We start from the raw sequence: 15,348 nt of genomic DNA on the forward strand, positions 1-15,348 counted from the left end.
TTACTGGCTTTTAAAATGGATTTGTTTATTATAATAATTACGTTTACTTTCGATATTTATAAAAGTTTTTGATATAAAATGTTTTCTAACATCCAAATATTTTTCAGAAATTACTTTAATTGATTGTTTTAAATGGCTTTCATTGGAAATTAGTCAAACACATGGTCATGTAGATCTTGAAAGATACATATGTCCATTAAATATTTTAATACTATATTGAGGATTTGGTTTTTATTTAATTTTAGCACTGAATAAACTTATAATACGTTTTATGTAAATTTTAGTTCTTAAACAAATATGGATGACATCTTCTAATGGATATATTAAGTCTCTCTAATTTTTCAAGTCGACTAATGAACAACTAAGAAAACTATTCTTTTTACAAAATAAAACATCACATTCTATTATTATAACTGTTGATTTTTAAGGTCAGTAATTTATCTTTATTCCGTCTTTTTGTTTCTTACCAATATTTTTTTATCAGAAGTCCGTAGTAATATCGGTTAGGATGGCCATCATACTTTTAAAACATTGTGAAATATTGAGGTGCAGACGAACTATGGAGCAATGTGTGAGACGCAACGTATGTCTGTACTTCTTTTTCTGCTTATTTTCCTCTGAGAGATGAATTTGCTAAGTTTGCATTTTGGGCTTGACCTAGTGTAAATTCTAAAACTATAATTAATTTTAGAACTTTCATTAAAACAAGTCCAAATATTCTTATGTAATTAAAAACATACCAAATATTATTATCTAATTAAAAACATACCAAATATTATTATCTAATTAAAAGCAATATTAAAACACAAATGAGTTACGTGTTATGTAAGTTGCAAAATAAATGTAAGATGGAGGCTCGTATTATCTTTCATTTATTGCGCAAACCGATATTTAAAAAAAATGAAAATGATAAAATACAATAAAAATATAATTAGTCGTCGAACTTTTATTAGGTCAAGTTGGGTTTGGCTAATTCGTGTAGATTAGGTTTGGGTTTGAACAGAAAATTGATGTGTTTCGCAACTGTCAAATTGAGTTTAATAGACATTTTAGAGCAACATATAATTTCAGTATCAGTTTAATTATATTTTCACTAGTAGAAATATTGAAGTATCTACCGGTTAAAATGTATTTGGATTTCACTAGTGAAATTGTATATAGGTTAACTGAGAAATACACATTCACTGTAACATTTATACATCGTTTGTAGATAAATAATGATAAGTATTTATATGTTACTGTTATATATATGAAGTTGAAATCGTATAAGTTTATTAGCACCTGTCAGATAAATGATATTTTCACTGGTAAGAATATGAATATACCGGATAAAATGTATTCCGATATGATTTCACTGAAATGATATATTTAAAAATATTTTCGGGATAGATTTGGGACTGTTTTTTTAGATTTTCTTTGAGGGATAACCCGAGTATTTCTGGTTTAGAATCAGAAACGTCATTTTAGCTTTTTCTAGCTTTTTTAATATTAGAATTTCATTAAGATTCATAGAATTTAATTAAATGACATGCATTTTTTGACCATATTCAAGGGGGTGAGGGCAAATCCCCCCCTTGAATATAAACTTTTTGTGGATCGGCAGTTCCAAAGCATAGCTATAAAGGGTTGATATTAAGTAGACTAAAATTCAACCATAAAGCAATAATAATCTTTAACATTTTTGAAGATGAAAATTTAAGTTATATACATTTTTATTGCTTTATTAGTAAATTTTTGAAAATGTTTGTTCGTACGAGCTTTATTTTAACATTTCAAACCACAATGTTTTTTTTTTACAATTTACATTTTTTTACACAACTACCAATACAATTAATGTGTATTGATTTATCTAAAAACATCTACACAATCAATCTAAATTTTTAGTCAATAGGGGCGAAAATCACAGTCAGTCGAAGGGTAGCAAGCAATTAATGGAATAGACTGCACGTCCATTGGTTGGTTTGGATCATCAATGCAGAGTTGAGTGTAACACCACGCTGTAGCGCAATATCAGTTACATTTGGTGGGTTTTTTAGCCACTTGCCTCGAGTCAAGAACCATGCATATTCTAAAAGAAAAAAATTATTAATATTTGTAATAAAATATATATTAAGTATTGAATGGAAGATATTACCATAACGCTTGAATCCTAGGATGTCATAACAATAATAAAGCAGAGCCCAATTATTGTAATCAGTGTCCAATACCATTAAATTACCCCCTTTGCCTTTATATGTGTAAGCATATGGCCCATTGATTATTCCAACGTTCAAATTAGGTATAGTGACTACAATAGAATACGACGATGTGTTGCCCTTCCTGAAATAAGATCAAATTTCATTAAAAATGTTATATAGGTGTGCTATAGTCATATGATATAATATTTACGTCAAAGTCTGCTTCACGTAAGTCATATTGTAAACATTAGAGTTATTTGTGTAGGTAACTGTAGTGCACATGTCCGTTAATTGGTAAGGATTCATATATTTTGAATTCTCGTACCATTTTCCTAGAAACTACAGTAAATAATATTGTATTAGATGTAAATTCTAGCAATACAAAGATTAATTTAACCTTACAGTTTCGGAACGGGGTACAAATTGACCCCAATCATAATATTAACCATTCGTTTATGGATTAAATAATTTAGAGTTAGCAATTTTAGTAATCATCGTAAACATACCAATTATTAATATATAATTAATAGAAATATTAAAACGATAATGAGTTGTAATTATTTTTATTTTTATAAAAAGTGTGTTATATAAGTTGCAAAATAAATATACGGGGGAGGTTCCTATTATATTTTCTTTATTGCGGAAAAACGATATTTAAAATAAAATAAAATTTAAATTAAAAAACGTATTACTATTGAATAATATATTTAGCACGACAGATAAGTGAGTGATTCATATCCAAAACACCAGGGTTCACATCCCATATAGACTTTTTTATTTTATATCGTGTGTGGGAGATCGGAATTAGTTATTTTTTTATACGTATAAATTTGATCGATCATCACATATTAAGTTTTCATTGATTTTCTTATTCTCACGGATAAATAATTAAAATCGAGCTAGGCCGTGCATAGTGACATCTATTGATTTTAAGCTATAATCAAATATATGTCATTGATTTGGAAACTTTTATTTTAGTTTGCCGTCTCATTACTTACTTGATAGTTTTCTGTGTTTGCCCCGTTATAACGCATTAGGCTAACGATTTGCAATAAATAAATTTATTTTAATGCCTGATAGTGTTTAATTTATTGAAAATTAGTATGAATGCTTATAAAAAAAGTTAAAAATATGATTCGGAACAATATTAAGATTGATTTATTTTGTTAATACTAAAATCTGTATGGGGTCAATTTGTACCCCTCTTAGCTGACACACTGTTTTCTTTTTGTTCCGCGTGTTAAAGGTTATTAAGAAATATAAATTACTTAAATACATAATGTACATTAGTAGTTTTCAAAAAGTTTTTTTTTTTTTTTTAAATATATATTTGTATACTGACAGGCGTAAGCCCAATGCGTTACAATGGGGGTAAACCAAACATAATAAATACACACATGTAAGTATTAACCACCAAACTGAAAGTCTGGAAATTAATAATTATAAATTAATGTGTATTATTATTTATAATCAATAGATGTCACTTTGCAGCTGGGCACGGTTTTAATAATCGCGCATTTTTTTAAAAATATAAATTTCAGGACCGCTGCCAGGGCTCGAACCCGCAACTTTAGAATTACTAATCTGGACGTTACCGAATTCGCGCTTTTCCGTCCGTATACATATAATTAACCATAAAAAGGCGATAAATTTATAGTAGACAGGAATTGCTCACAAAAATATGGAAAATATAAATTATGTTTTAACATACATAGTAAACGAATATACACTCTTTGTTAAAGAAAGATTAATATATGTTTAATCATTATGTGAAAAATATTTTAACTGAATTTTTATACGAAAGTTAAATGTAATATTTACGAAAACGTGTGTTAAACTACAAAGCTAACATATTTTCGCCATAAATGATACGATATATCGTTGTTTAGCACCCAAAGGACATTTGGATATGTTGGTTTGCTGGTATTTTATTTTTATTGAAGGTTACACCAAGAAAAGAATAAAACATTTTTATGTTTCATGAATCTGTGAAAGGATTATATAAATCATTTATTTACATTCTTATTTTACCGATAAAATCTGATAAAAACATTTGAGTTTATGTTATACATTCAAGAATTTATTTAGATGCTTTTATCCACTATTGCATTTCTAACATGACAGAAAAGTTTTGGTGTAGTTTTAAAATTAACTACACAAAAACATCTTCATTGTAAAAAACTAAAAAATGTATATTTTGAATAAAAATATAAACTAAATAATTTTCCAACATTTTAATAACAACCCATTTTATAAAACAATGATTTTAAGTTGTAAAGTATAAAAATACTGGTTTATTTGAAAATGTACCTATTTTTGAAACAACAATCAACCTATATTTATTTTATTTTAATATTTAAGAAATGTTTTTTTATAATTTTTATTATTTAGTTACTTTAGAAACACTGTGTATAACAAAAAATATTGAAAGAAGGTGCGTATGTTAGCATTATTTTTTTAGTATTTAGTGTTTAATTTATTCATTTAATAACATGTATAAAGATATTATAAGTTAAATAAATATTTTTCACAATATAAGCCCAGATGATAATTTTATTAAACTATATTAAGTCAAAATAAGAGCTTAGTTTAAAAATTCATAATTGATTGAAATATTTAATTTAATTTAGCCATTGCAATTTTTATGAATGACATATAAAAATATATTAGGGTAAAAGTTACTGCACTTAAAATGCTTTATTAAGTGTCATTCTTTATTAAGGCAGAGTATTATCTCAGAATTTGATTGATATAAACAGATATTATATTCTATTAGTTTAATGAGTTTACATAAATGAAATATATAGAGAAATTATGTTTAAAATGCATTTTATTTAATTATATTAGTTATGTTTTAGTGAAAGTTAAATAATGCAATTAAATAAATGAAGCAAAATTTTAACAATACTTTTCCGAAATTTGTGCTCATTTAACTCAAATGGTTTATAGTATAAATAATTTAGGTGTTTTAGAGATAGAATCAGACATATCTGATTGATATTGATTGATCAATGAATTTGTATAAAATAAAAGGTCTTTAACAGAATAGTCTGGTTAAAGATTTCAGCAGTATAATTACTTTTAAAACTTAGGTTATACATAATTAAATTATATTATAAATAATAAAAATTCTTACAGCGTTTGCATTGAATGGCGATTTTGGTTTTGCTGAAGGGCAATAGCCATAACCAGGTTTTTGAGCATCTGCTACAAAAGCAAGTAATGCAAGAAGGCACCAATACTTGGAGATCATTCTTGTGTAATTCACTTTGTTGATTTTGGTGAATTTCGTATGTTGCTAGTTGACAGTCGGGAGAAGTGTAAATAACATCGCAATTCGCATGGTTTTATACACATTTGATTATGCGTTTTTTAGTCGGTTCAATAGAATTTGCAATTATTTTTTCTAGACAGGAAATGCGTAAAGTTTAATTAATTTAGACAGAATATATTTGCGACTTTTTACATCAAACCCTCAATTCCACATGATGTAATTGAATTTTTATTCTAATATAATATTTATTATCTTGAAAAACAACAAATTATCCTCACCGGACTAAAAAAACTTGTATATATTAATGGTGACCAGGTTTTCAAAAAATCTGGTACTCAATATATATTGTTAAAAAAAAATATTAAATTTGTACAACCAGAGAAATGGAATGCTTTTTATCATTTAGGGGTTTCAATCACTTGTTATAATTTTGATTTCATCTAACGAACGTTCGAACAACGTCACAAGAGAGATCTTGCGACCAAATAATTGCAAGCGAGCGAGGCAACCGCATTGGGCTCCACGCGATCATTTTATGATTTAAAAGCAGTACATCAAAACTGAATTTTGACCAATAGAAGAGCACAAAAAATAATTATCACTTCTCAGAAGTCAAAAATCTACGCCAAAAGCAATAAAATCGTGTCGGCGCCGTCGCAGTAGGACGGGGCCGATATCTTCCATTTCATTTTTTCATGTACTAGCACGCTTTGGGTTTAAACGAAAGTGTTTAAACAAACTAGTATATTTACGAACAAACAAGTTAAATTTATTTTTATAAAAGATAATGTAATATCAAAGTGCAGACAAACTATAGAGCAATATACGAGATGCGACGACGTCTGTCTTTACTTTTTATTCTCCTTATTTTCCCCAGAGAGATGAGTTGGCTAAGTTTGTATTTTTAACTTTACAGTTCTAAAACTATAATTAGGTTATTTTTGGGTTAGAACAGCAAATAGACATATCGCAACTGTCAATTTGAGTTTCATAGACATTTTAGACCAGCAGTTAAATTCAATTTTTGCTAATAGAAATACGTATCTACTGGTGAAAACGTATTTGGACGTCACTAGTAAAAGTATAACTTAACTGAAAAATACACATTCACTGTAACAGTTATACATAGCATGAAAATAAATAATGAAGTATGTAAAATTAAAACATATATTACTATATCTGAAAAAAATTTAATTAACACTTGCCAGACAAATTATATTTTAACCAATGAAAATGTATTCCGATATGATTTTACTGAAATAATATATTTAAAAAAATATTTTCAGAACAGATTAGAGACTGTTTTTTAAAATATTCTCTGAGGGATAACCAGAGAATTTCTGGTTTAAAATCAGGGACGTCATTTCAGCTTTTTTAAATTCTTATTTCGATTTCATTAACACTGTACATGTACGGTGGTCGAACTTTCACTATTTTGAGGCAGCTCAGTTAGTTATATATTTACATATATAACTAAAGAAATAAGAAATAAAAAACATTCATTTTAATATAAATTATTTAATAGAAAATGTTACTAATAAATGAACGAATACGAAATAAATGATCATAACAAAAATAGTTACTATTAATTTTATAAAGAAATGTTTAGAGGCTCTGATTTGATATAAAAAAAATATAAAAGCCGAATATAAATAACGCCCCTGTTGGCAATGCATTATTATTCGATTGTTTTTTTTATATATATTTTATGCTAATATATACGCAAGTAAGAACTACTAGCTTAGTAGCATTTTGGTTGGTAATTAGTAACTACTATATTTAACTGAAAATATGTATTTAATCAAAACTAAACCTACTTTGGATGAATCGTTCTTGATAAATACGATACGATAAAAGTATACTCTGGGCATTAAAGATGAAATAGTATTGATTAAAAATATAAATAGTCATTAAAAATGGAAGCTAGAACCTAGTATTATCTTATCCCAGAAAACAAACCTAGCAAAAAAATGCTGTAACTGCTTATCGGAGAAAAATTAAGGTAGATTACTATAATAAAAAGTGTACTGATGCTAATAATAACCAAATTAAAATATGAAAAAAGAATACAACAATTATCAAAAATACTCTATAAAATAAAAATAAAAATGAGAAAAAAGTTATTTTAAATATTAATGGAGATTTATCTACAGATAAAAAAATAGCCGATGAATTTAATACACATTTTATCTTAATTGGAACAAAAAAATAAAACTTCAGCATTATTTATAGATTTAAAAAAAATTTTGCCACAGTAGATCCTAGCATATTATTAAGGAAATAAAAACATACTTTTCGAGTATACTAAAAAGATCATTCAAATTTTGACTATTTCGACTATTAAAAGAACAATGTGTATGAATTATATGTTTTACTCATTAGTCTCATATAAAAAAAAAAAATTGGTCGTGCAGCGAGAATTTTTTCCCTCTGTTTAAAACAAGTTTGTATCCCTACTAGCAGTCAGTTCCTACTCTTTAGCCCAGTCTCATCTGAATCCTGAAAATTAAAGTAATCCATTACTATTAATACGTGATCGGTAACGAATGGTCACCATAGCATATGTACATGCGAATTGTGATATTACTGTCTACTCTCATATCTTAATTGCACATAGATAATCTTCAAGTAGTGCAACAGGTGAAGACAAACGATGATGGAAGCTCTTAAAAGAGACTATTATATGTCATTAAAAATATTTTTTTGTAATTCTAAATCATTATAAATTCTAGATTACAACGGTCCTAATTCTTGGCTTACTATTTTAAATTATCTTCTTTTGCAAAACTACTTAAGTAAAACATTAGGTTCAGAAAGTAAAATAGTACATCATTTATTCAATTGCATTTCTAATGTAATATATCTAAAGAAAAGAGTCATATTGAATCGAATAGTAAGTGATAATCGAAGAATGCTTCATCGACATGAAAAATCGGTGAAAATTATAAATGAACTAAAAGCTGATCCATTTGACATCTATGACGTTATAGTACAAAGATCTGTCAACAGTGCAATTTGACTGGCAAAAACGAGGAAGTAACTTTTGCAGATCCGAAATATGCGGTGCATATTCCGAGAAAAGAGAAAAAAGTCGTAAATATATTCTAGCAAAATTAATTAAGATTTGGGCGTATACAGCCTTACAAAAAAAAAACGCAATAAAAATTATTTTTTATGACAGGAAATGCTTCGAAACTTTTTTTTGAAAAAGTCGCCATTTTTTATCTGATTTTTTAACCATAAATTTGTTATTGAATATATTTATTCTGAGAGTTATCTAATACTTCTATAGCTCTTAAAAAAACCCGGGGCTATTTCGCTTGATCTTCATAATCTGTGTTAATAGTGGCGGTGGCGGAAGTCAGGACCAACCATGAATCGATTTTTTACGTCATTAAGAATTCGGTAGAAGATATAGAATACATTTTTTCAAGTGCTTAACTAAAAATATTAAAGCAATTATGTTATTTTGTAAAAATATTTATTGATAATAAAACCTAGACCTAAGATGGACTGAAATTTTCCTTGAAACTACATAAATAATAATATTATTTGTACTCAAATGCATTTAGTGGCTTATCAATAAAACAGTGAACCTGACTCGTCTAAGCTAGAAGAAATACTTTAATATTAAGTATTGAAAGCCTAAAAATTCTTTCAGACAATATTAACTATTTTGAATTAATATTATTATACTAAATTGTGGAATTCGTTTGATGATTGATGTGACTAAGTGTAACATCCTTTATATTGGACATTTGAGGAATCTCGAGCAAATAGGAGCGAAGGCTTATTTAGGGCTAATTGTGAAAGAATAACTCTTTAGGAAGATAGATGTCCGATAATTACAAGAGACAGTTATCCACTTGATGGCTTTTGAATCTTTGGATGTTTAGAAATACCGATTTAACTAATGTTTTACTTTATCGTTTTTAAAATGTTATTGTTTGAACCTTCACTTAATACATTTTCATTAGAAATTAGTTTATTTATATTATGAGGATTTTTTTCCATTTTGTAAATAATCTCATCTTAAAATTATTCAGTCGGTAATTGTTCCATAAAAACTCAATTTTCTGATTTATGTTCCTAATGTAATTAAAGATTCACACTGCCTTGTATCTAATAACATTGCTGTCTATGAGTATTATATAGGTGTCCCAAAATTAACGAACGAAATTAATTTAGCTTTGTAAACATGGAGATACAGATCTTTTGTGAGTTTACCTGTAAAGAATTGATGTTCCGGGATTTTCACCAACAATATTGACATTTGAACGGCTTGTTTTTGGACGACCGGTGTGTTTAGCGTCTCCAAATGATCCAGTTTGCAATTCATCTCTTCGCAGTTGACGAACTTAAAACACTATTCCGACCATATTTTGTATTCAATTTTCGAATTGCGGCCGCCAAACTTTCATTATTTTTCAGATATTGCTCAATAATGATAACACGTTCTTGTATCGTGTAACGCTCCATTTTTACTAACCCTAAACTCTCAGCTGTCAAATTTATTTTTCAGGGCTGCCAACATTTATTGCACAAATGACGGCAAATTCAAATCTTGCGTTAATTTTGGGACACCTTTATTATTTAAAACTTCCATTCATATCATAGGTATTTATTTTAACAATGAAAAGTCAACAAATATTTTTTACATTATTCTGTAAAAAAAGTCGACCTACCTCGAGACAACCTTGAATATAGCTTAATAATTTACTAATAAGTTCATTTCGTCTGTGTTTACTATTGTTGATTTTTTTATGAATATTATCAGAGCTCTTATAATAATACATTTTTAACTAAAATAATTTTAATATGAATATTGTTTTATAATTATTTTTAATATTTAAATATATTTTATCTCAGATTTGAATTGTCATTCAAATGCAATATGATTTGTCATATATAATTTCACTTTTTATCTTTTTATCCATATTTAATAATTAGTACAAAAATTAATTTGGGTAATTAATTAATTAATAATAATTATATTTAGTATTTCTATACTTATTGGTCTAATTTATTTGAAACATATTAGGACCAAAATGCTTAAACTAAACTGAGCACTTCCGTGTCTAATTATTGTTAAATTTGCAAAAAGATAAAATAAAGAAGGATTTAAATAGTCATATGAGTGTTTCACTGGTCTTTCGAAGCGAGGGTCTGAAGGGGGAAAACTGAAAAGATTTTCAGAAGAATAATTAATATGTAATAATAATTACATTATCGAAATTAAGGAGCTTGAGGGTACTGTTTACCTTGTGTATTTGCTTAATTCCTTAAAATACACTTCTCTGGCTTAGTTACCAAATAATACAACTGACTCCCTTTTAGTAGAAAAAAAGGTTTTTCAGATACATTTTTATTTTCTACAAAATTCCTACAAGGTATGCTGAGATACGATTCGCTCGAGTAGCGTCGACTAGTATACACGGTAAAGTACTTATTTGAGTTGCTGGTGGGGAATATTCACAATACGGTGATTCTATAAGAATTTCATTTACAATTGGAAATCATCTGCGTACAGAAGAAAAGTTAAATTTGTAACTGTCGTATTTATGTCATTAATAAATAACATAAAGAGCGGAAGGCCCAGATTGAACCCTTGAGAAACCCTCGAAGGGGTAAAATATTCTTTCGACAATTGGCCGCCATAGGTTATAAACTGTCTACGATCGCTCAAATAACTCGAGAATAACCAAGTTCGACACTTTTTAATAATAACCCATGGGTTATTATTTAATACCTATGCTATTGAAAATACTTGATTTTGAATTTAACATAGCAATTTACAATTAAAGTTATTTTAGTAATATTAGTAATATAATTTCCATTTATTTAGTTCTTCGTCTCGACGCTTCCGAGTAGACTTCTGTGTGTTCGATATTACCCCGATATATAGTTAAAATTATTAAACCTGATGTTTATATACGTTATTATGTATATTTAAAGTATAATTATAGTTAGTCTAATATTAATACCAAATAAAACATTAAGTAAATATGTATAGATATTTGACGTTTGTAAAAATTTTCTATGGCAACATAAGCACATAACCTTCAAAGTAATGCCGCTCGTGATTTAAACGTCAGACTATACAATAAATTAAATTAAAATAAATGTTCTAAAGATGCATTTAAGCAGACGCGTACTCTTAAAGTTTAATACAATATGTTATCATTTGAGGAGTGCTTCGGGAATCTCAAATAGAAACGCAAAACGTGTGACAATTTATTATCTTTTCGCATTTGAAAATTTGAGAAATACTAGTTTATCTGATTATATGTTGATTTTTAGGTCTCCTAATACCACCGACGGCGACGTCGAAAATTAGTCAACGGTTTAAACATCATAGTGAATTGCTATCTTATGAACCTTGGTCTTTGGATTTTCTTACGCCTGTTTTGAAAGATGCAAAAGTAGATTGGCAGTTCATAAAAGATGAATGTAAAAAAAGTTCAAACAATATTACCGATGCGAACGTGGAAGCGATCATTGTACAGCACTTGATGAATCAGTTGATGAGCGACGAGTGTAGGAAGTTCATCGAGCATTTAAGGCTTCGACCCATCGATAATATAAACATTGGTTTAATTGGGAAGTTGCTCAAATTTTATGGAACGCTTGGATTTAATAATAATTTGGTTGACGCCGATTTGACATATTTGTACGAAATACACAATCATATACAGAAAAGATTCACCTTGCTAGATTTTAATACTTTGGAGAGTTATATAAACGCTATAACGACCACTCCAAAATGGAAGGATTATGCCGACATTTTGGAAAAGTACAGATCTAGCTTGCATCCCAATATTATTTCGTACAATGCGATCATAATAGCTGCATTCAGTAATGACGAACACGAACTAGGATGGAGTTTGATGGACGAGATATTAAAAGATCATAAGTTACCTAGCGCTTATGTTTCTTTAAGTTGGATAAAAGCTTGTGTTAAAAAATACAAGGGAAGAAAATTACTACATAATTTAGAAAGACTTTTATATTTTTCGCGCGCTAATAACATAATGTTGGATGAGGTGGTGGTCCAGACTATTTACGATACTTTGCACTGTAATCTGTTGTGGAAATCGACGGTCGTCACCATCGATGAGAGGTGATTATTACATTTCATAACTAAATCGGAAGTTTTATTAAAATATTATTGTTTGTTTCAGATCTAAATGTTACAACTGTAAAAATAAATTGGAGCAAAATTCATTGACGGATAGTGAATTTAAAGAACTAAGCAGCGAGTTCTTTACTAAATCTCTCGTCGGGAAAAACCCGTTTCTAAAAACGTCACCACTTGAATTGAACGCTTTTTTAAATTTCTTAAATAGAAATAGTCCTTTCGACATAGTCGTGGACGCTCTGAACGTCGCTTATACTAAGAAGGGCGGAACCTTCGGTGCAAATGTTGAAAACGTATTACACCTCGTCAAAACCTTACTGCCCCATTACAAGAAAATACTAATTCTCGGCAAAAAGCACATGAACAAATGGTCACGGGAATGTATGAATTACTTCAACGATAACACCTATGTGTTTTTAACAGAAAATTTGTAAGTAATAACGATTCATACGTAAATTTACACAGAAAGTATTGTTTTTTAATAAATATTAAATAAACTAGAATATTAATCTTATAATAATATTCTAAAACGTACAAAACACGATGACTGATATAATAAACAAGTAATTAAATGTAAGATTTCAACAGCAAAAAAAGTCTAGGAAATTAGCCAAGGTACTTTATTATTTTTGATAATAATTTCATGATATTAAATTTTTTTTGGATATTTTAAAATTACATATGAAGTGATAGAAATGCTGCTGTCGTTCGACAAAGTTCTTCTATTTTATTATTTTATCTTTCTAAGTACAAAAATCGTTCCGAGTAACACATTGTATTAAAACTCACACATTTTAATTTTCTTAATTTTGTCCCTTACAATTTTCGATCGTCTGGCTAATGCGATTATTCGGGTGGAAACAGACTGTTTGTTACCATATAATACAGATCTTATCAGATTATTTGGGTGTGTATAACGGTGTAACGAGAATTGAAATCGGTAAAATTGGCGATGTCCTCAATCTATGAAAAGTGTAATCTGGGGTTTTGGTACCTGCTTCTGAAATTAAAAAAAAACAAAGTTCATTAGTCACTGACTAGACCACTAGTTCACTTTCAACAACGATTATGGGTGGTCTTAAAATATTTACCCTACAGTGCATGATTATCTACTAAATAAAAATATTTTTTTTCTGGTTTATTAATTATTTAAATTAAAGACAAATAAAAATAAATTAATATATTTTTTGATGCATTTATGCATCACCATGCACTATATGTTTATAATTTACCCATAAAATACAATTTATTGAATCTACGTACAATGATTTTAAAATCGATAAAATTGGCAATGATTCCTCTGTATTTGGTACCGACATTTTTTTTGCATTCTATTTAAAATTATTTAACACAGTGGCTCCAAACTTTTTTTGATTTTTAGCACCCTCGCTGAATCTAATTATGTAAAATTCTAATAAGTATCCTTTGCAAAAAATTGAATAATTCTAGTAGCGTATTTGTTTGTGAAAAAAGTGATTTGCACCATGCTTGCTAGATATCGACTCCAATCACATTGAATTGAAAAAAAAAATAAAAAAAAAAATCCTTAAGTTACAAATAAAGCAATTAGTTTTATAAGCTTTTAACAAGTCCTTGAGCCAAATATTGTCGCAACGATTTAAATATTTTTTTATTTAAATTTCTATTATAGAACGCTTTTGATCTCCTTTTTTTTTCTCTAGAATTTTTCTTAAAGCAGCTAGGATTTTTTTCAATTTTTTAATTAATTGCGATTTTAAAACAATATGGAGGAGTGCAGGTCTCAGAATAGATCCTTTAGTCCTGGGCGTATCCATCCGGCACATGTGAAACCGGCCTTATAGTCTAATATAAACAATTCATATCTATATTTAAATAACTTATACTACTAATTGTCTTGAAATATTTTAGGTCATCCGATGATCCGTTTTTGTTATACTCAGCTATGAGTTCTCCCCACACAAAATTTGTCTCACGAGATTTGATGAAGTCGCATAGCTTTTTACTGGAAACTCCAGAACTGCAGCTTTTATTCAACAGATGGCAAATATCTCATCAGTGCATTGTGACGAATATCAACAGATACGGGAAAGTTGAAATAAAGGTATAGTTAATTTAAATCATTCTTTCTGTTAATATAGTTCTAATAAATATCATATTAAAACGTTTGTGTTATTTTTAGTGGCCGATACATCATACCTTGTTGCCGCAAAAACATGGGAATATTTGGCACATTCCCTACAGAAAAGCTAAAACTTCTCGTGAACATGGCCCGTTCAATTATTTTAACGATGTTGAGTGGTTGTGCTTGGAACCACCGCTTAAAGCATAATATGAATAAAAAATATTTTTATCAGTTTTTTAATTTTTAATTCAATATATTTTATTTGAATTATATATTGTTTAATACATAAAATAAAAATCAAATCAAGTGTCATTTGAGCTATTATATTCACTGAAAACTTTGAAATGCACTGTTCTATGGCAAAAATAAGTAGAGTGTCAATAATATATGAAAGTAGATCATTTACCAAAGTCTCAAATGTAAACATGGGCATGTGAAATTTCTACTTTGTAAGATGAATCTGGAAAGCAGCACAACGTATGCATGTTAAAATGATATTGCATATTTTTGACTAATTATTTTTCACGCGTTTTTACGATTACGCTAAGATTTTTAATTAATATATGCAATAATAAACATCTCAAATAAATTCTGCGTTAATTATAATATTATAAAAAATTAGAAAATGGATGTAGAATATTTATGAGAATTTACA

At 28.1% G+C, this 15,348-nt stretch overlaps 2 protein-coding genes across 3 annotated transcripts; one reads left to right on the plus strand and one right to left on the minus strand.

Annotated features, from left to right (window-relative positions):
- Positions 1 to 1,743: 1,743 nt before the first annotated feature.
- LOC148225911 (apolipoprotein D-like) lies at positions 1,744 to 9,994 on the minus strand. Of its 2 annotated transcripts, XM_088204135.1 has the most exons (5): positions 9,679 to 9,974; positions 5,314 to 5,583; positions 2,389 to 2,516; positions 2,135 to 2,319; positions 1,744 to 2,068 (listed from the first exon to the last, which is right to left on the minus strand). In XM_088204135.1, the coding sequence occupies exons 2-5, from the start codon at positions 5,428 to 5,430 to the stop codon at positions 1,929 to 1,931; spliced, it is 570 nt and encodes a 189-aa protein (XP_088060261.1). In that variant the 5' UTR covers positions 5,431 to 5,583; positions 9,679 to 9,974; the 3' UTR covers positions 1,744 to 1,928. The 2 variants fall into 2 exon arrangements, 1 of the variants encoding a protein (XP_088060261.1); XR_015812301.1 differs by lacking the exon at positions 5,314 to 5,583 and having other exon boundaries at positions 9,679 to 9,994.
- Positions 9,995 to 11,500: 1,506 nt separating this feature from the next.
- mldr (mitochondrial ribonuclease P catalytic subunit) lies at positions 11,501 to 14,927 on the plus strand. The gene is made up of 5 exons (XM_088204897.1): positions 11,501 to 11,675; positions 11,752 to 12,571; positions 12,633 to 13,019; positions 14,480 to 14,672; positions 14,751 to 14,927. The coding sequence occupies exons 1-5, from the start codon at positions 11,585 to 11,587 to the stop codon at positions 14,898 to 14,900; spliced, it is 1,641 nt and encodes a 546-aa protein (XP_088061023.1). The 5' UTR covers positions 11,501 to 11,584; the 3' UTR covers positions 14,901 to 14,927.
- Positions 14,928 to 15,348: the final 421 nt, after the last annotated feature.

Source organism: Plectrocnemia conspersa, unplaced genomic scaffold, assembly GCF_051122295.1.
Source record: "Plectrocnemia conspersa isolate PC_06_02 unplaced genomic scaffold, ASM5112229v1 ptg000014l, whole genome shotgun sequence".
Classification (NCBI taxonomy): domain Eukaryota; kingdom Metazoa; phylum Arthropoda; class Insecta; order Trichoptera; family Polycentropodidae; genus Plectrocnemia; species Plectrocnemia conspersa.